At 35.8% G+C, this 22317-nt stretch overlaps 1 protein-coding gene across 2 annotated transcripts in view; it reads left to right on the top strand.

The window, feature by feature from the left end:
• The window catches only part of ADK (adenosine kinase), a 418239-nt gene that overhangs the window by 323081 nt on the left and 72841 nt on the right, over positions 1-22317 (top strand). For both annotated transcript variants that reach the window (XM_036438185.2, XM_036438186.2), the window contains exon 9: positions 8785-8899. In XM_036438185.2, coding sequence (XP_036294078.1) covers positions 8785-8899 — 115 coding nt within the window. The remainder of the gene's footprint in view (positions 1-8784; positions 8900-22317) is intronic.

The following is a 22317-nucleotide window of genomic DNA, read 5'->3' as shown; positions in this document are numbered from 1 at the left end:
ACGTGAAATTCCATGCACCGGGCCTCTGTTGTCACATAACAAATGACTATGGTTCTTTAGTACCTAGATAATAATTTTTAAAATAGTTTATTAAGACTAATTCATACTTTTATTGCCCCCTTGAACTATATGCTTTGAATATCCCTATTTTAAATACAATCCTAGCAACAAACTATTTTCTGTACTAACCAGCACCACGTTAACCTTTCCATTAGTTTTTTACTTTGATTTTATAATCTTTGTTGCCATAAATGTGCCATAATTGATTACAACATATACACCAAGTGATGATGGTTATAATAATATACCTTATTACATCTGACATAGTAAACCCCTTCTATTGGTGATGTTGACAGTGATATGTTAGATAAAGCACAATCTTGATGTGTCCCTTCATGCCTTCTCTAAAATATCATAAGCTTTGCAGAATATAGTAGAGCCATGAGTAGAAAAACCTCAAGTAAGTATTGTCAATAAAATATAATCCATGTATTGGATGCTATCTAGAGAAATTCAATGATTTTTTAAATGCCATTTTTTTTTTTAGTTCATTACACAGTAATATGAAAACATAGGTTTAAAACTTGGTATTTTTAGAATCAAACAAAAATAACTTTATCTTACCAATTTAATGTCTATGGGAGTATGTCCTGCTCTCAAAGTCTGCATTTTATCACTCCCAGCTTAAATTTTACCTCTAAATTTGGGGCATGAATGAGAGGAGATAACTGAAAAGATTAAAAAGAAAGGAAAGGTGACTATTTTTTTTCTTCCTACCAGCTCTGCTGCCTACCCTCATTTTCTATTATAAATCCTAATCAGTTCCACCGAGTATTGCCACTGGAAATCTGTCTGCCAACTGACCAATCCAAATGCCTCTAAAAATAACCAGTGTTTATTCATCAGGAAGTAGCCTCAGCGGCATTGTTTATAGCATTCTGGTTAGCTTCTCTTCAAATTTTAGATAATCTTTCTTTTTCTAAAAAATCTTTAAAATGAGTTGGACATTTTTCAGTAAGAAGAGCCATCTTAGGAGGGCACTGGAGAATGAGATAAAAAACTGAAGCTGGGCAGAGCACAAAGCAGAAGAGAGAGAAATATATATACACACACATATATATATGATAGAAAAACTGCACAGTGCCTGATTTAAATGACAGACCTGCTAAGAATTTAAAATGACAATTCTTGAGGTAAAAAGTTTCATGAGGCTTTTATTATTCTGAAAAATCAGTTCAGACTGCAATGTGTTTTTAAATCTACCTTATCTTGAGCTAAACTGATTAAAGGTTTATATTTTTAGAACCTACATAAAAATAAGGTACTTAAAAGCACATCTCATTATGAAGCTTTTACAAGCTGTATTTGAAAATTGGGATTTAAATTAAATAAAGTGGGGGGAAATCTCCAAAACCTAAATGCAAATTTTTTTTGTATTTTCATTTTCTGTATAACAGAGTACATGTGCCAAGTGATCAACAGAATTCATACCTTCTCTACTGGATCACTCATTTATTTTTACTCTAGGCAACAAATTTTAATGTCCTTGTTTTATATGTCTAAGATGTAATACTTCTGATTGTCGAGGAAACAAAGCAATTATTTTCCCTTTTCCAACTTTCCCCACAGCCCCTGACTCTGCCTGGAGGACCCCAGCCATGCTTGCAGGCTTTCTCTGACCAGTAGTGACTCGTCTTACACCACTGGGAGAGAAAAGCATTGAACTGTGCTGTCCAATACAGCATCCGCTAGCCACACGTGGCTATTTAAATTAAATTAAGTAAAATTTTAAATTCAGTTCCTTAGTCTCATTCTCACATCTTGAGTGAGACTACCATATTGATAGTTACCAGGGTAAATATAAGCCATGTATAACCTCACAGAGAGTTCCATTGACCAGTGGTAGGTAGGTAAGTCCACACAGAGTATTCAGGAGGCCTTGATTCTCAAAGAATTCTTCAAGATTTTTCTCAGGTTCCTGTGCTCCTCACAAATACAAAGATCACAGTGGATATCACCCAGAGTGTCTGGAAATAAGACACTAAGTCAAGAGCTGCTGGCTCGGGAGTATAGTGCTGCTTTCCTAGGTGACTGAACCCCGTAAGAGGACAGTTTGAAAACAGATTAAGGAAAAGAGATAAGATGATCTTCTAATTCTCCTTATTTAATCATTGACTTATTCATCAAATATTTACTGAGCACTAGATACGTGCCTAACCCCTTGATAAACCCTCAAGGACGAGATAGAAATGGCCAGAGAGTGTTTTGTGAAGGAGAACGTGGGAGGGGTTTCTATTTTGAGGGTCACAGAATAGCTCTCAGAGAAAGTAAAACTTGAAAAATACAATTATCTAGCCATGACATAAAAAAGCAAAACAAACAGAGAAACAAATTTCAAACAGAGGGGAGAAGAGTACAAAAATTCTCAAACAAGAAAGAGCAGAATGTACTGCTGCATTCCAAGAACTGACAGAAGGTCAGTGTCACTGAACAGAGTGAGTGAGAAGGAAGGGAGTCTGAGATAGACTGGAGAGTGGCAATCACGTCAACACCATAGTTATTACAGGAGTTTCTCTTTGGAAAACAAAACAGAATATGACATGGGTAAGTGAGGCAATCTGAGGGGGCACCACAACTGGCATTCTGTAGGAATAGGTAGATTGTGATAGTATTGCTTAACATTTGCATTACTAGCTTGTTAAAAATAGAAGGAAGGTAGTATATTCTTTCACTTGGAAGACAATGCTAAATTTTTAAAATATATTTTTATTGATTTCAGAGAGAAAGGGAGAGGGACATAATGATAGAATCGTTAATGATGGGAGAGAATTATTGTTTGGCTGCCTCCTGCACGCCCCACACTGGGGATGGAGCTCGCACACAACCTGGACATGTGCCCTGACCAGGAATCGAACTGTGATCTCCTGGTTCATAGGTCATTGCTCAACCGCTGAGCCATACCAGCTGGGCAATGCTAACTTTAAACTGTTAACACAATCACTAGTGAAGATGGGAGCATAATTTAACCAGTTAACTGCCATGCGGCCAAAACAAACCATCCACACACGCCACGATATTTTGAATTTAATTTTAAAAATCCATTTGCAATGAATATTATAAAAATAAATGTTACTCACAATTCAGGTGTTCTTGAATATTTTCAGCTGAAAATTCTCACGAAAAATTATTTTAAAGTTGGTCAGGGCTGCCATTAGGGAAAACATTTTCTTCTTTTTTTTTTTTTTTTTTTTGGACGTGTATGGCATATGGGGAAGGTCCTCAGCTTATATATACAGACGCTTATGGCCTACAATGTATTAACATTTATAAAATGCTTCAGCCCTACCTGGTTTGGCTCAGTGAATAGAGTGTCGGCCTGTGAACTAAAGGATTCCGGGTTCAGTTCCAATCAAGGGCACATACTTGGGTTGTGGGCTCAAGCCCTAATAGGGAACATGCAGGAGGCAGCTGAACAATGATTTCCCTCTCATCATTGATGTTTCTCTCTCTCTCCCCCTCTCCCTCTCTGAAATCAATAAAAAAAAAATTAAATACTTCATAGTGTATAACATTTCATTAATACACTTAACATTTCATTAATACACTTAACATTCACACACATCTTTGAAGCTATGTGGGGCATGTATTGCCATATCAATTTAAAAGATATAATACAAAGTAGGCTACATTAATTATATAAGGTGACATGGTTAATACATAATGGGTTTGGAACCAGAGCTCAGCTCTACCATATAAACTATACATCTTTCTCATATTCTAATGATTTAGAAGAGGAGATTAGATTTCCAAATGACCTTGGAAAATAAGAAATATCTTGAAATTCAAAAGGGGTCGGTAGAAGAGGGAACTGATGAAAAAAGGCGAAGAGATTAGCCAGAGAACATACAGTATGTTCATAACCCATAGACACAGACAGCAGTGTGGTGACGGCCAAAGGGAAGTGGAGATGGAGGCTGGGTGGAGGTAGACAAAAGGATGATAGGAATAAAAAGATAAAAGAAAAAGAAAAGAGTTATTTGCAAACCAATAAAAAAAAAAAAGAGGAAATTTACTAGGGTAAAATACAAGCCAGAATAACTAAGAGAAAAATACCAAACTTAAATACAAGATCAGCAGTAATTGGTGAACGTGGTGGGAAAATGATTTAAGATGAACATGCTATATTGTTTTGTGATAACAGAAAGCACATTGCTTACATTCATAGCAGTAGTAGACTCTGTGGCTATCTTGGAGTAGTGATTAGGAGTGTATGGTAATCCCTGGAGTCTCACTTTGTAAATGCTCAGCCTAGCTTCCCCACTTAGTACCATTATGACCTTAGGAAATTGCTTAACCTCTCTGTGATTCAGTTTCCTCATCTGTAGTAACAGTATCTACTGCCCAAAGTAGTTGAAATTTAATGAATACTTTAGAGCTATATACATGGCTCTTGGTTTCAACATCTGTAAAATACAGGAGTACCACTACCTAGAGAAGTTAAGATTTAATAAGCGCTTTTGGAACTATATACGTGGCTCATAGTTAAATTGTATGAGCTTTCTTCTACCTCTCCTCCCCCGCCCCCTTTTTTTTTTTCCTTCCTTATTAGAGAACATAATTGAATTTTCACTAAAAATCTTGAAGCCCTTTTTGGAGATTTGGAGGGCAACTTCAGGATGTGACAGTTTGGGAGAGTATTAAAATGATTGTTATTAGAAGAAAGAAATTAATATTTAAGTACTTAGAATATGCTAAATGTTGAATTAACCTCTTTTATCTTATCCTCTTTCATCCTCACAACAGTTATTTTTAACTTTTAATTTTGAAATAATTTTAGGCTTAGAAAAATTACAAAAATAGTAGTTCCCAGATACCTTTTATTCGGCTTCCCCCAATCTTAATATCTGACAAGGCATAGTGATCACAGCCAGAAAATTAACATTGGTACAATACCAATAACCAAATTTCAGTCTTTATTCTGATTTCACCAATTTTTCCTCTAATTTCCTTTTTCTGTTCCAGAATCTAGTAATCCAGGATTGCACATTGCATTTATTGTCATGTCTCCTTAGTCTCCTTTTTTTCTGTGACAATTTCTAAGTCTTTCCTTGTTCATGATTTTGATACTTGTGAAGAGTGCTAGTCACTCATTTTGTAGAATGTCTCCCAATTTGGGTTGTCTGACATTTTTACATAATTAAGTAGATGTTACGAATGTTTTCCAGAAATATCACAGAAGTGATGGGCCCTTCTCAGTGCATCGTATCAGGGACGCACATGATGTCCCTATGTTTTATTGTTGGTGATACTCACTTTGATCATTGTGTTAAGGTGGTGTTTGCAGTGTATCTTCTGTAAAGTTACTATTATCCCATTGTAGTTAATAAATACCTTGAAGGTAATATTTTGGGATTATGCAAATATCCTATTTTGCCCCCTAATTTTAGCATTGCTAAATTTGATCACTGGGGTAAATTTGTGCCTGTCAGTTTCTTTCACAGTAACATAACTATTTTTCCTTTTGTAATGAATAAATATCTTAAGGGGAGATATTATGAGACTATACAAATATCCTGATTGTCTCCAAATTTTTACCCACAAATTATAGCATACTTCTCTCCCAACATCCTCTGCCATAAACATTCTCTTAGAATGTACATGAGGAGCTGGAGCCTCAGAGGGGCTCATTACCTGCACAAGACGCACAAAGCCAGGTGTGTCGCGCTCTAACCCCCTTGTAATTTCATCATTTTGTTAAGATGTGTTAGCCCACATATAAGGGGAAAATAATCTTCTGGCGGTGATAGCAAAATTAGAAATATGTAGCTTTGGAAAAACAAAATTAAGGTTTTAAGAAAAGTTTTTACACGAGATGGGGAGCGACTCCCGAGGGCAAAGCAATGGCTCCTGGAGGCCCGGTGAGAAGGTAGCTTTGGTGCTCACTGCCCGTTACCCCAGAGCCACAATGGGGTTTTGTGTGAACTGCTCATGTGGATAGAAATAAAGTGTAACCATCTGCAAAGATTTATGTTTTATATTTGGAAAGTTTACTTCAATCTGGAATTGCCAGTTTTATAGGATTTAATTTGAGACATAAGAAAGGTTTCTTTAAAACTCATGGACACAAACAACAGTATGGTGAGTGCCAGAGGGAAGCGGATCAGGGGGTGGAAAAGGGTAAAGGGGGATAAATGATGATGGAAGGAGCACACCATACAGTACACACATGATGTGTTGTAGAAGTATATATCTGAAACCTATATAATTTTATTAACCAATAAATTCAATTTAAAAAATAATAAATAAATAAAAGGTTTCTTTAAGTTAACAAAGCTCCATAAAAAAAATTTTTCCTACAGAGTTGGATAGAAGACAATTGTAGAATCTCATTCTTAATTTATTCCTTGCACCACCTTGAAGACCTCTATATAAAAAACATCCAGGCACGCATAAGATGCTGCTCCAAAGATGATAAAGTGAATCTATTCCTGGAGTTTGTCTTTTATCTTTATTAAATATAAACTGTATTCAATCATAAGCAAAAAACCCTATAGTAGTAAAATATATGTGTGGCAAGGTGATTGGAAGAATATATGTGAGTCATTTTAATTAAATGTATACATTTATTTGAGAGAGTGAAGACATTGTTATATGGCATTTTTTGGTCTTTTCAGCTGTTACTGGTCATTTATAATAGTCTTTCCCCAAAACTGAGGGATTTCTTTTCTCATCTTAGCTGAGTTCAAGCTCAGTTCTGTTCTAAAATAAGCAACCAGAAGTGAAATAGTCAGCATGTTTGAAAGGTCAGCAGCATTGTTATACCTCAAGTGGCTCTTCTCTTCAGAAGCAGCCGTCCTCTGGTATTATCATGTGAGGTATAGTAGAAGCCTAACTTCATATATCATCTGGAATTTCTTAAGTACTTAGTGAACACACAGCATACAGCTATTTTACTAAAGACTGCCATACCTTTAAAAATGTCATGGTTTCTGATGTTGTTTGTAACCATTATGACTTGTCTGCCTTGCTTACCTAAATGTTTCCATCCTGTATATCCTAATTAATTTCCTTATGCCAAGCAAATATCTTTTCCCTCTGGTTGTGTTTCTCTCTCCATAACTGAAACTTTGCACAATGATGGGAATACAAACCAACAAATGCAAACCATGGGCTTTTTTAGAGGATTTTGAAATTATCTGAAGTCGTTGAAAGCATGATTCTAAAAATCCTACTTATAGCTAAAGAGTTAGATTTCAGGTCAAGAACATTTAAGATATAAAACTTCCTCTGGCATGTGGCTCAGTAGTAGAGCGTGAGCCTACCGAGGGTCCCTCCCTCTCTCCCTCTCTTTCCTTCCCTCCTCTTCCTCCCTTCCTCAACCCTCCTATTCCACTCCTCTAAAAAAAATAATGGAAAAAATATCCTCAGGTGAAGATTAACACACACACACACACACAAAGGTATAAAACTTCATGCATGGCCTATGTGATACAAAAAAACAGCATCAGGGTTTCTAGAATTAATTTGTAATTTTTTTAACTTTATCTTTTTTAAAGTATAATAATTCAAGTCTCTAGGAAACAGCACCTCTCTCTCATTTTAAGTCTTTGAAAATTTTGGCATTATAGTAACTATTATTTCCATAGCATAATCATGCTCTGTACACCCCTAAAATAGTTTAATATTTTTTCTACAATTTTTTATTGGAAATTTGAAAATTGGCTGGATATTTGCTGATATTAAGGGATTAGTGTTTATTTTTTAAACTAGTGGCCCAGTGCATGAAATTTATGCACAGAGGCGGGTTCCCTCAGCCCAGCCTGCACCCTCTCCAATCAGGGACCCCCTTGGAGAATGCTGGCAGTTGGACATCCCTCTAGCAATCTGGGACCACTGGCTCACCTGCCTACCTGCCTGATCACCCCTTATTGCCTCTGCCTGCCTGCCTGATTGCCCCTAACCCCTCTGCCTGTCTGCCTGATCAAAAGCTGCCAAAGAGGCAACAGATCGGTCCCTGCTTCTCTCTTCAGGCCCCTCTCTGGCCCTGATTCACAGCCCCCTCTGCCATCAGTGCTGGACTGACTTCCAATTGGTCAAGCCTTGGTCATTACTGGTCATTACAATCCAGGGTTTTTACATGTTAGGATATGATGATAGTTATGTGGTTGTGTTTAAGTTATCTTTCAGAGATATATACTAAAACATTTATAGGTGACATATAGCCTCTGGGATTTACTTCAGAATAATATGAAAGGCAGGTAGATGGAAGTATAAAAGAATAAATTTTAAATGTTTACGATTTGACGGCTCCTTTGAGGTTATTATACTATTATTAGAGGCCCGATGCATGAAGATTTGTGTAAGAATGGGCCTTCCTTCTCCTGGCTGCAGGCACCGCCTTCATTCCAGCCCGGAGCTGCCTTTTGGCCTTCCCAGGCTGCCCAGAGGCCCAGAGTGGCTGGGGTGGTGCAGAATGCCTGCGTCCCGTCCTGCCCCTGGCCGCTCGGCACCTGTGTATGCAAATTAACCCTCCATCTTTGTTGTGTTCGTTTGCATACTCACTCCTGATTGGCTGGTGGGTGTTGCAAATGTATGGTCAATTTGCATCTTACTCTTTTTATTAGTGTAGGTGTTTACTTTTGTATGTGGTTAACATTTTTAAATTATAACTCATAATGTTTAAGCATCTCATTTTAAACATGAGAGTCTAAATCCTTAATCTACTAAGAAAGCATTATCTTACTATACTGGTTATGAGAAACTTTTTCTCCTTTTGATTAACAGACTGAAGATATTAAAGCGATAGCCAGAAAGACCCAAGCTCTGCCAAAGGTGAACTCGAAGAGGCAGCGAGTTGTGATTTTCACCCAAGGGAGTGATGACACTATAATGGCTACAGGTATGTGTGAAAACTCTGTGAGAAAACCATTATTATGGAGGTTAATCATTCATAACAAAAGTCTATATTCTTTCTAACATAATTAATTCAAAACATGCAAACTGTGTGAGAAAACCAGTATTATGGAGCTTAATCATTTATAACAAATTTACATTCTTTCTGTTATATTTAATTCAAAACACCGTACTTTTTTTTGACCACTTTAACTCATTTTGCTTAGACACACACACACACACACACACACACACACACACACAGACAGACACGCACACTCACACACTTCTGGCAATCATCAATATGTTCTCTGTATCCATGAGTTCAGATGTTTTTAGATTCCACATGCAAGTGAGATCATACCTTATTAGTCTTTCTCTCTCTGACTGATTTCACTTAGCATAATGCCTTCAGGGTTCATCCAGATCATTGCAAATGGGAGGATTGCCTTCCTTTTTACAGCTGAATGTTATTTTAATGTATAAATGTGTAAGTATATATGCATTTTCTTTATCTCTACATCCATCAAACAGACCACTTGGGTTGCTTCTATGTCTTGGCTATTGTAAAAAATGCTGCAATGAACACAAGGGTACAGATTTCATTCCAAGTTAGTGTTTTCATTTTCTTCAAATAAATGTCCAGAAGTGTAATTGCTGGATCATATGGTAGTTCTATTTTTAATTTTTTGAGGGAACTCCACACTGTTTTTCATAGTTGCTACACCAATTTACATTTTTATCAACAGTGCACAAGGGTTCCTTTTTCTTCATGTCTGTCCTTGCCAACACACATTTCTTGTCTTTTTGATAATAGCCACTCTAACAGGTATGAGATGATCTCATTTTGGTTTTGATTTACATTTTCCTGATGATTAATGATGTTGAGCACCTTTTCATATACCTGTTGGCCATGTGTATGTTATGTCTTTTATGGGAAAATATTCAGATCTTTCACCTTGTTTTTGTTTGACTTTTTTGTTTGGCTTTATGTTTGTTTTTTGTTGAGTTGTATAAGGTATATTGGATATTAGCTCCTTACCAGGTAAGTGATTAACAAATATTTTCTCCATTCCATAGGTTGCCTTTTCATTTTGTTCATGGTTTCTTTTGTTGTGTAGGAGTATTCTTTCTTTGCTTGTTTGTTTGATTGTGATTTTAGTTGGATGTCATCCCACTTGTTTATTTTGCTTTTGCGGACTTTGCTTTTGGTATCAAATCCTAAAAATTGTCACCAAACCAGTGTCAAGGAACTTACCTCTTTTTCTTCTAAGAGTTTAATGGTTTCAGGTCTTACTTTCAAGTCTTAAATATTTTGAGGTGATTTTTCTGTATGTTGTAAGGTAATGATACACTTTCATTCTTTTGCATGTGGCTGTCCAATTTTCCAAACCAATTATTGAAGAGATTATTGTTTCCTCATTGTATGTTCATGGTTCCTTTGTCATAAATTAATTGATCACATATATCCGGGTTTATTTCTGGGCTTTCTATTCTGTTCCATTGACCTGCATGTCTCTGTTTTTATACTAGTATCATACTGTTTTGATTACTGTATCTTTGTAATATAGTTTGAAATCAAAAGAAGTGTGATGCCTCCAACCTTGTTCTTCTTTCTCAAGGTTGCTTTGGCTGTTCTTGATCTTTTGTGGTTCCATATGAAATTTAGAATTTTTTGTTCTATTTCTGTGAAAATGTACCTTGTATAGTTTTTTTTTTAATAATTTTAATTATATATGTACCTTCTATCTCGGTAGAAAATATTTTCAAGAAGATAATTTAAGAAAAGTCAGTTTGAGTAAATCTACAATACCTTGATTTTTTTACTGTGATATTTTGGAGATATTGTCAATCTAGAAATGTCTTTCCTGAAAAACATATATTTTAATTACCAAATACCTGTGCTCCAATAACATAAATGTATCCAACTATGAACAAATGTAACCCAGATATAAGTTACTAAATCAGCTTTTGAACTTAAAGAAAACTTCACTTCTGTTTTTACACAGCCATTTATTTTCATAGAAATAGCCCTGGCCGGCTTGACTCAGTGGATAGAGTGTCAGTCTGTGGACTGAGAGGTCCCAGGTTCGATTCCGGCCAAGAGCACATGCCTGGGTTTCGGTTCAATCCCCAGTAGGGGGTGTACAGGAACATCATCATTGATGTTTCTATCTCTCTCTCCTTCTCCCTTCCTCAATAAAGAAACATATTTTTTTAAGAAATAAAATAGGAATTTTATCTAGTCAACAAATATTTTATCAAATAAAATAATTAATATTGCTCTAGCTGGTTTGGCTCAGCGGAGAGAGCGTCAGCTTGTGAACTGAAGGGTCCCTGGTTCAATTTTGGTCAAGGGCACATGCCCAGGTTGTGGACTCTATCCCCAGTAAGGAGCGTGCAGAAGGCAGCCGATCAATGATTTTCTCTAATCACTGATATTTCTATGTCTCTCTCCCTCCCCCTTCCTCTCTGAAATCAATAAAAGTACATATTTTTTTAAAAAGAGTTGTGGTAGCTTAAACAATTAAAAAATGATTAATATTGTCAATATGATGTTACCTACTATTAAAGCCAAAATACCTTTTCATTTTGTCTTAACAATTAAGATTAAAATCAATCAGTTAATAATTATTATAAAAAGCAATTATTACCTTTGTGTTTATTCAGTACTCTATTGAACACTAAAACTTAAGATATGAGTCCTAAAGATCTAACTCAGAAATAAAATTAATACATATCAACATATGAATACAAGAAACTGTAATTACACTTGTTAATTACTGGTAAAAATTATGAGCGCTTTTATTGACTCAGAGAAGGAAATCAATAAAACCTCAATAAAGATTTTATAGTGGCTATGAAGTAAATTTTTGTTGAACTAAGTAAATATGCCTGAAGAGATAGAAGAATAAATTATTGTCAAATTTTGGGAGTAGGGAACCTTAGAATTAATTCATTTCAACTTATTTTAGAATTGTCAAAAGCAAGATACAGATATTTATTTCAAAATAATGCAGTACATAGTAAATAATGAAGGGAAGTTATAGATGAAGTAAGATTTGCCATGAGTCAATAATTGCAAAAGATGGGTGGTGGATGTATGGGGATGGTCATTGTGCAATTACATCCATTTGTATATACACTTAAAATTTTTCATAATTAAAAGTATAAAATACAGAAGGACAGAAAATTAATTTTTCAATCAAAAATCAGATATATAGTATTAAGTGATTTATTTCCCCCATATACATTGATATCCTTGCTAAGCCTTGAATTTTAGGAAGTACTGAAGAAAGGAGAGCAATCTATTCAGAGAGGATCACGTGAGCAAAGACACCGCATACAGAATAACCTTTTATTGTTGTGACAGGAAAAGCCATGTTGTTAATTTGTACAAGAGAGAAAATAAATAAGTCATGAAAAGATACCCCTGCGTTGATAATATCTGAATTGCTGTCTTTTTATAATGTGTGGCCTATTCCTGTCTTAGCAGTGAACACCATTTGGAAAAGTGAAAATCATACCGACTTTTTTACCTCATAAGAATTGTCATACTGCCTTCAGATTCATAAAATGCTATTTGGTTGCTCTTTATAGAGACATTTATTTTAAGGCTTTATTCCAGAGATACATATTGTACAAGTGTCTTGTGAATTAGCACAAATTTCCAAAAATTGAAACCTTTAAAATTAGCATCCTCTTCCTGTGACTGAATTTGTCAACTCAATTTGTTTCTTATTAAATATATTAAACCCTCTTAGGAATGCTTACCAGCAGGAATTTATTTGAGGACAGACACTGGTAATCTGCTGCTTCTACTATATGAAAATGAACTTAAATTAGAGGGTGTACTATATCTGCAATGCATGATAAATACAAGATGGATAGAGAATCTGTTCAGTGGTGTCAGCTACAAAAGCAAACATGATAAATGTTAATGCAGTTTTGAGCCCTGGGATAAGCTATTCAGTGCACAAGCATAGCTGAATCTCTTTGCTATGTTGTTATTCATGGCAGCCAAATAAATGTCAATAATAAAAGAGAATTAAAGATTTTCATTTCCCAGAGGCAATCCTCTAATGCGGCTTGATCTTTCATTTCATTTGTAATTCGTTCTCATGTCAGGATGCAATCATTCGCCAGGCTCTGGGTGTCATGTTAAGTCATTTAATAATGATTAAGAACATAAAAATGCTTGGCCTGTGGGGCAATCCACAGAAGAGATGCCAATTTGTTATTGTTTTTCTTCCTTTCCTCTTGAATATGGATCAGCTTTTCCCACCTCCTAGCATTAAAATACTAATGGAGATGGGGAGGGATAGTAGTTCTTTAATTTACCATAAATGACATTCCAGAATGGCTAACACACTTATTATAATACTAATTAGGAGTCATTGTTCCTTAAACTTCACACTATAGACTATTTTTAAGTGATCACTGCTAAGTTTGTGGCATTTGGCAATAATATAACAAAATCAGGTTCCTTGGTATTTAATTCTAGAGACTTTTCTCCTTTTGCAATATGGAGGCTATAAACCACTTTCGATTACTTTATAAAGGTAATCTTTGAATTCCTCTACTCCTAGTTGCCTGTGAATCTAGTATTCTTTTTGGCCACCTCTATTACAGTTGGGTATCCATCCTCTATATCCATCCAACCAGTGGTTTTGTCACATATCATTGTTTCATTGCTCACAGGCTAATTGAGTTCCAAGTTTTGGGAAAGGGGTTGGGGCGGGGGGGTGAAGGGGGCACTGAAAAGTAGTAAGAGTAAGAAGTTGGGAATGAAAGACAGGAAAGAAAAGATGCTTCTGTTCATTTTTTACCTTTAAACCTGTTAACTGGGGAGTTCCCTTTTTAATTACGCAACGTACAACGGGCGCGTACTCTTTCACTGGGACGTGTCAGTATGTCACGCCCAGTGGACGTATTTTTATATTATTTTTTTTTTATTTATACTTAATTAAAATAAATGAAATATATATTTTTAGTTTATTTATATATAAAGCACAAAGGAAAATACAAAATTACAAACAAATAGAAAAGAATACCAACAAAAAAATGAAAACATCGAATTAAAAAATAAATTTTACAATTATAAAGATTACAAAAATATATATTTTTTATTTCTATACACAATAAAAAATATAAAAAGTTAACAATTACAGAACAATAAACAAAAGGACACAAATAAAATAGAAATATTGAGTTTAAAAAATTGAAATATAGATGTAAAAATTCAAAACTCAACTTCCGTGTGATATATTTTAAAACAATTGTTGATACATAGTGCTACCTTACAATCCGGACACCAGTATGTAGATTCTTTCCTAAAACCTTTTTTGTAGCAAACTCGGCATTTCCTGGATTTAGTTTTTCCTATATCGCTTTTCATTTGTTCTGGAAAATGCCTTTCAACTAAGCGTGATGGTTTAGATGTAGAGCTGCTTGTTGATGTCTTTGGGTGGGTTTTCACTATGTTGTTATTTACCAATTTCTCTACACACTCTATCAAAAAGTGTAATTGATCCAAATGACCTTTATCTTTTTTGTATATAATATATGCATTGAAGCAGCACATATCAATTAATCGTAGAAAAATTTTTTATAAAATTTTTTTACCCTATTACGGGCAGCCGTGTAGGCCACCATAACTCCATCTCCCAAATCTATGCCGCCCATATTCTTGTTGTAATCCAGGATAACATTCGGTTTTTCTTGCCTTCTTCCTCTCTTTTCAATCATTGTCTTTTCGTCATTATGAATAGAACTGAGCATCAATCCGTCTTTTTTATCCTTCCATTTTAAAACCATAAGTTTGTCTTTGATTCTTACTATATGTTCATTTTTCTGTAATTTTTTTGTTTTTATTTCACTGGGGATTCCAACTCTGTTTATCCTCATTGTTCCAACAATGTCTGTATTGTTTTGACACAAGAGTTCAGCCAAATGAATTGACGTATAGAAATTATCTAAGTAAATCCTATACCCTTTATTCAGAAGTCATGTATTAACTCCAAAACAATTCTTGTTGATTGTTTTTCTTGTGGGTAGTTCGAACCATAATTTGTGTCCTTGCCTATGTATAAAATTATATTTTGTACATATCCAGATTGGCTTTCACTCAAAATAAACAACTTCATTCCAAATCTAGCTCTTTTTGTAGATATGTATTGTTTCCAAGATAAATTTTCTTCCCATAATAAAAGAGATTCATCTACGCATATTTCTCGTTCACATACATAAAGACTTTTAAACTTTTCTGACAAATTATTGATGATTGGATCAATTTTATATGTTTTTCTATTATATAAAGGTTGGGGATATAAAAAATATAATTAAATAATATATAATACGAAAATAGGTAGGTAAGTGTAAGTACGTACCCGTCACTGCTCACCCAGAACACGTCCACCACTCTCAATAGCGAAATCATACTGATTCCCTCGTGTCTTAAATTCATGTCGAGACATGTATGGATGACTAATATCTTTGTTGTTCGGAAATATACATCCCGCCCGTTTCAGGGCGCAACGTATATTTCAAGGACGTATTCATATGTCCTACCCGTACCCGATATTGTTTACGTTTGACGTATTTATACGTCCTGCTCGGTTAACGGGTTAAAAACACCTTCCCCTCACCCTGATATGTCCCTGTGAGGAGTATTTGAATACACATCCTCAAGAAAGAGAAAGGGTGGGGAGGGATGGAGTCTAGGAGAAGAGGAGTGGAGTGTAGGGTTGTTTATTTGTTGAGACAGCTTATGTGATATAGCAATGCTGCCTATCCTTCATCTGTCACTTTGAAAAACCATTGCATTAGATGGATCTGATAATGTTGCCTCAAGTTCTGTGATTCTGTGGTATGATGAAAACAGAACATTTTAGCAGCTAAGCATCTATTACTTCAATAAGTCAGGCCTTGCTGGAGTGGGTTAATGGGGGGAAAGAAGAGATATTATATATACTTTCAACAGTAAAGACTTATTTAGCTGAAACTGATTTGGCTCAGTGGATAGAGCGTGGGTCTGCGGACTGAAAGGTCCCGGGTTCGATTCCAGTCAAGGGCGTGTATCTTGGTTGCGGTGTGGGCACATCCCTAGTAGGGGGTGTGCAAGAGGCAGCTGATCGATGATTCTCTCTTATCGATGTTTCTAACACTCTATCCCTCTCTCTTCCTCTCTGTAAAAAAATCAATAAAATATATATTTTTTTAAAAATACATTAAAAAAAAAATAAGTCAGGCCTTGGTGAATGCTTCTCTTTCTCAATCGATCACAAAGTTCCAAGGACCCATTCCTAATGACAAGTAATCTACATATCACATAGTCTGACATAGTCTCCTGCCCTGGAGGAGCTTATAATGTAAGATAATCACCTCATAGTGCTGTTAGTATGAGAGTGGTGGACTTATTTATTTCATTATAAATAAGTGGGGTTTTTGAAGTTACTTGTCTTCATGTTATTACGTCCTTAAAGAAACTTGTCATCCCCCATTTGCTAGTTAAGTTTTCGTGTTCTTTGAAAACACTCAGTGCTCTGTAAGGTAAGGTCAGAAGTGATTTGAAGTTCTGGTAGCACAGAAAGTGGAACAGGGAAATGCCAGCTCTAAGGAAAACAACCTCAGCAGCTGGAAGAATAATGTCAGCACATCATCACAACTCCTACTGCTACAAACTATTATTATAAATCATTTTGAAAATGTTTTCTCTACTATAGCCAAACCAGCTTTACATGATGATCTCGTTGGCATAGGCTGTTGATGGTGTGGGTAGAACACATTAAATAGCAATCTTTCAGAATGTCCATGTATGGCATTCATAGAAAAAGGTTCTTACCAGCTGAGATTTTAAAGAATATAGATTTCTTAACTATGAATATAAACAACTAGGTTATTAACTCCTCTTCCATTTTTAGATTGTTGTAACTGCAAAAGACAAAGTTCTTTCATTAGCCAAGGGGTCGGAAATAATTTAGAACAACATACACAGGACTGTCACATTCCTAACAAAATATTTGTGGGCCATGGTTTGTATGGTTGAGTAATCTCAGAACTTCTTTCAACTCACACCTTTCATGTTGCTAGAAAGCAAAATGGAAGACAGCCTACACTAGGCAAATGTTAGCATTTATTTCTGAAAGGACCTTTAATTCTGATATTGAAGTAAAGATTACATATAATAAAATTCACATATATTTTACTAAATAACAATGAACAACCACCATAACCAAAATGTAGAACATCTTGTATAGTATGTCTTTTGGATTTTCTATGTATATAATAATATCTGTGAACAATGGCAGTTTGGTTGTTTCTTTGCCAATCTTTTTTTCCTTTTTTTTTTTTTTTTTAACTACACTAAGTAGCACAATAGGCTCACTAAATACGAGCACTGTTGAAATGGCTGTAGTCTGCCTAAGAAACTTCCTTTAGTATTACATGTAGTGTGGGAATTCTCTTGGTTTTTTTTTGTTTGTTTTTTTAATGTCTTTATTTTGCCTTTCAGTGAGTATAGAACTCTACTTTGAGAGCTGTATTCTTAAAGATGATATTTCATTATCTTTTGGATTCTCTTATTTTTATTAAGAAGTCCACTGTTGCCGAAACCGGTTTGGCTCAGTGGATAGAGCATCAGCCTGCGGACTGAAAGGTCCAGGTTCAATTCCGGTCAAGGGCATGTACCTTGGTTGCAGGCACATCCCCAGTAAGGGGTGTGCAAGAGGCAGCTGATCGATGATTCTTTCTCATTGATGTTTCTAACTCTCTATCCCTCTCTCTTCCTCTCTGTAAAAAAATCAATAAAATATATTTTTTTTAAAAAGAAAAAGAAGTCCACTGTTCAGTCTTCTTTTTGCTCTTTTGAATATATTATTTTTATTTTCTCTGGCTGGTTTTGAAAATTTTTCTTTGACTTTCACTCTGTATTTGGTTCTTATTTTTCTTGTATTTATCCTGCTAGGGTTAATTTTAGTGCTTCTCAAATTTACAGTTGATGCTCTTACCAATTTTAGAAACTTCTCAGCTATTAATAGATACTTCACACTCTCTTTCCAATTGAGGTACAAATTACATATGTTTTATGCCCTATTTTTCTTTCTTTCTTTTTCTTCTTTTTTAATTTAATAAATCTTTATTGTTCAGATTATTACAATTGTTCCTCTTTTTTCCCTCCATAGCTCCCCTCCACCAGGTTCCTACCCCACCCTCTACCCTTACCCCCCCACTGTCCTCATTCTCAGGTGTATGATTTTTGTTCAGTCTTTTCCCATACCCCCCACTCCCCTTTTCCCCAAGAATCATCAGTCCACTCCCTTTCTATACCCCTGATTCTATTATATTCACCAGTTAATACTGTTTATCAGATTTTTTATTTCCCTTTTTTTTAGATTCACTTGTTGATAGCTATATATTTGTTGTTCATAATTTTTATCTTTATCTTCTTCTTCCTCTTCTTAAAAAATACCTTTCAGCATTTCATATAATTCTGGTTAAACTCCTTTAGCTTTTTTTTATTTGTGAAGCTCCTTATCTGGCCTTCAATTCTGAATGATAGCTTTGCTGGGTAGAGTAATCTTGGTTGTACGTTCTTGCTCTTCATCACTTTGAATATTTCTTGCACTCCCATCTGACCTGCATAGTTTCTGTTGAGAAATCAGCTGACAATCATATGGGTCCTCCCTTGTAGGTAATTAACTGTTTTCTCTTGCTGCTTTTAATATTCTCTCTTTGTCTTTTGCTCTTGTAATTTTAATTATGATGTGTCTTGGTGTGGACCTCTTTGGATTCTTTTTGTTTAGGGTTCTGTGTGCTTCCTGGGCTTGTAAGTCTATTTTTTTTTTTTTTTTTTTTTTACCAGGTGGGGGAAGTTTTCTGTCACTATTTCTTCCAGTAGGTTTTCAGTATCTTGCTCTCTCTCTTCTCTTGGCATCCCCATAATTCTGGTGTTGGTATGCTTGAAGTTGTCCCAGAGGCTTCTTACATTATCTTCAAATTTTTGTATTTGCTTTTTGCTTTTCCAGAGGAGTGTTTTTTGCTTCTTGGTATTCCAAATCTTTTACTTGATTCTTGTAATCCTCTAGTCTGGTTTTAGGTCTCTGTATAATATTTTTTATTTCAGTCCATGTATGTTTAATTTCTAGTTGATCCCTTTTCATATCCTTGAGGGTCTCATTTAATTTATCGGCCTTTTCTAGAAAATTCTTTAAGAACATTATAATTGTGGTTTTGAACTCTATATCCAGTCTTTTGCTTTCCTCCATTTCCTTCAATTGAGGCCTGCCTTTGTCTCTGCATTTTAGCTGCCTCCCTGAGTTGATGTAGTAGCTTTGTGTGCCAGGTGTCTTAGCAGGGCCCAGTAGCTCAGCCTCTCCAGTTACCCGTGGTGGATCCTCTTGGTGCAGCCCTTTGTGGGATATATGTGCAGTCTTGTTGTAGTTAAGCCTTGCTTGTTGTTGGTATCACTGGGGAGAGTTAGTCTCCAAGCCCAATGGCTGTGATGATCAGCAGTTTCTCCTCTAGGAGGGCTTCTGTGCTCAGCTTGGATGGGGTGGACAAGCTTTGGTCAGGGTGTTGTAGACAAGCTTTGGTTTCCTGTCAGCCCCACCGTAAGAGGGTCCTGTCCTCCAAGTCCCCTGGCAATGGCTGCTGGCTGCACACACCTCTGAGAGAAGGTTGCTCTTGAGTTTCGCCCACTGCCAGACAGTCTAATTTCTCCTTGACAGGAGCTGGATATCAATGCAATCGGGGGGTTTTGTTTTCTTCCCCAAAGAGAAAGCTAGCCATGTGTTAGCTGCCTGCCCTCTCCGCACACACACGCCGCGAGTAAGCCAGCAGTGTATTCAGCCACCTGCCCTTTCCGTGCTACGGATTTCCGCATCTTCGCAGCTCCTGAGTCTTAGCGTTCTCTTCTCTTTTATTCTAGTTGGTAGAGCTTCCACTCAGCCAGCTTTCTGGTGGTTCTGGACGATGTCTGCTCTGTTTTCTAGTTGTAATTTTAAAACTGTTGTGGTAGGCTACATTTAGTTGTTTACCTTATGCCGCCATCTTGGTTTCTCCTGTTTTATGCCTTTTTATTTTGTGTCCCAAATGTCTTTTATACTCTTTCTTGTACTTTTTATCCTTTCAAACTTCAGCCTGTATATTTATTTTGCATTCACCTACCAGTTAATTGACAACTTCTTTCTTCCTACTTTGTCCAATCTGCATTTCAACACATCTGTGAGTTTTTTATTTCAGTAATTACATTTTTATCTAAATTATTTCTTTTTTATTAATCCCAGTTCTAAAGTATAATTCTCTACCTTGTCATTTATTTTCTTTGAACACGGTAATAATAAATTGCATGTCCAAAAATTAAAAAGCATCAGTCATCTGTAGGTCCATTTCTTTTGTCTTTTCTTTGGGGCTTATTTCTAGGTCTGCCTGATAATTTTTCATTAAATGTTACACATTGTCCATAGTAAATTACAGTGTGCCGAAACTGGTTTGGCTCTATGGATAGAGCGTCAGCCTGCGGACTAAAAGGATCCCAGGTTCAATTCCGGTCAAAGGCATGTATCTTGGTTGCGGGCACATCCCCAATAAGGGGTGTGTAAGGGGCAGCTGATTGATGATTCTCTCTCATTAATGTTTCTAACTCTCTATCCCTCTCTCTTCCTCTCTGTAAAAAATCAATAGAATATATTTTTAAAAAATAAATAAATAAATAAGTAAAATAAAAATAAATTACAGTGTTTCTGCTGGTGATATTGTCTTCCTGTAAAAGCAGCTATTGTGGCCAGTGTGACTTAGTTGATTGAGCATCATTGCATGTACCAGAAGGTCACCAGTTTGATTTCTAGTGAGGACACATGTCTGAGTTCAGATTTGATCCCCAATGTTAGGGGTTGTAGGGGCAGCCAATCGATGTTTTTATCTCACAATGATGTTTTTCTACCTGTCCTCCTTCCTTCCCCCTCTCTAAAATCAATAAAAACATATTTTAACTAAAATGAAGGCAGATAGTATAAAGACAGATCAAGGACTGAGCCAACTCAAGCTTGGATTGCACTTATGAAAGGCTCATTCTAATTTATCCCCAATCCTATGCTCTAGCTCTCCTGAAATCCTAGTGTATGTTTTAGGATCCCTACTCTTTGATGGGTTCTGTTTGGTACCATCGAACAGCCAAAAATACTACTATGCCTTTTAGAGGTCTTCTGTTTTATGTCTTGTCCTCTTATCCTTCTACTTTACAAATCTGGCAAATAGCTCAAAGGAAAAAACCACAGAGTGTCAGGTTTATTATAGTGTGTTAGAATTTTAAGATCATTACATCTCAATTCTGACTGCCTTGGCAGCTCCAAATTCCAATATTTGTCTCTGAAAATTGCCAAAAGTTATGATGGCTTCTCTGCCTTTTAGTAAGTCCCGATTGTCTACTCTAAATCTTCAACCTTTCACCCAGCACCAAGAATTTACAAATGCCTTGAGGGGAAAACTTTTGCAATGTCAGCCTAACTCTTTAGGATTTTCTTTTCTCTCAGGGACCTTGTCCCATCAAGTCTTAGCTACATTGACAGCTCTCTCTCATACCTTCAGTTAATTTTTAAAATATTTTTTATTTTACAGATTTTCTAGTCTATGATGTAGGTTGGTTTGTTGCAAGCTATTGCATTATTACCTAAATTAAAATTGTTATTTATTATAAAATAAAACACATGTGGCCCAAGAAAGTTAAGTGGGCCCATCTCTTTATTATATTATATATAGCTGATTTAGCATTACTACTCTTTATATCCTAATTTGAGAACTGCTGGGTTAGATAATTTCTCCAATAACCCAAAGTCAGAGACAAAACAGCTGGTTTAAAACCCAACTTCTTAAATCCCAGTCTAATTTGTTCTATACCATGCTGTCTTATTTACTTACAACAGTACTTCTCAATGTTGTAAGGAGCAATTTTCTCCCTTACTTTTGGTTGTCACAACTGGGTAGAGGTGGGGGAATTCCACTGGCTTCTAATGGACAGAAGCCAGAGATGCCACTACACATCTGATAATGCACAAGACTGCCACCCACAATGAAGAATTTTATGATTTAAACTAGAGGCCCAGTGCACGAATTCATGCATGGGTGGGGTCCCTCAGCCTGGATGGGGTCGTTGGGGCCATCTCATCCAGATAACTACACACAAGACATTCATGTAGAATTGAATGTCTTGAATTGAATGAAAGATAAAAGAAAAACCCAGACAAGAAAAGGGTTCATCACCACCAAACCACTATTACAAGAAATTTAAAGGAACTTCTTAAAAAGAAGAAAAAAGGTTTTAAAAATATGAATAATAAAATGGGTATAACTACCTACATATCAATAATTACTTTAAATGTAAATCGGTTGAATGATCAAAAGACATACAGTAGGTGAATGGATAAGAAA

The sequence above is a fragment of the Pipistrellus kuhlii genome, unplaced genomic scaffold (assembly GCF_014108245.1).
Source record: "Pipistrellus kuhlii isolate mPipKuh1 unplaced genomic scaffold, mPipKuh1.p scaffold_m20_p_15, whole genome shotgun sequence".
Taxonomy (NCBI): Eukaryota; Metazoa; Chordata; class Mammalia; order Chiroptera; family Vespertilionidae; genus Pipistrellus; species Pipistrellus kuhlii.
Note: the sequence above shows the minus strand (reverse complement) of the source record. Positions and strands in the feature narration are given on the sequence as shown.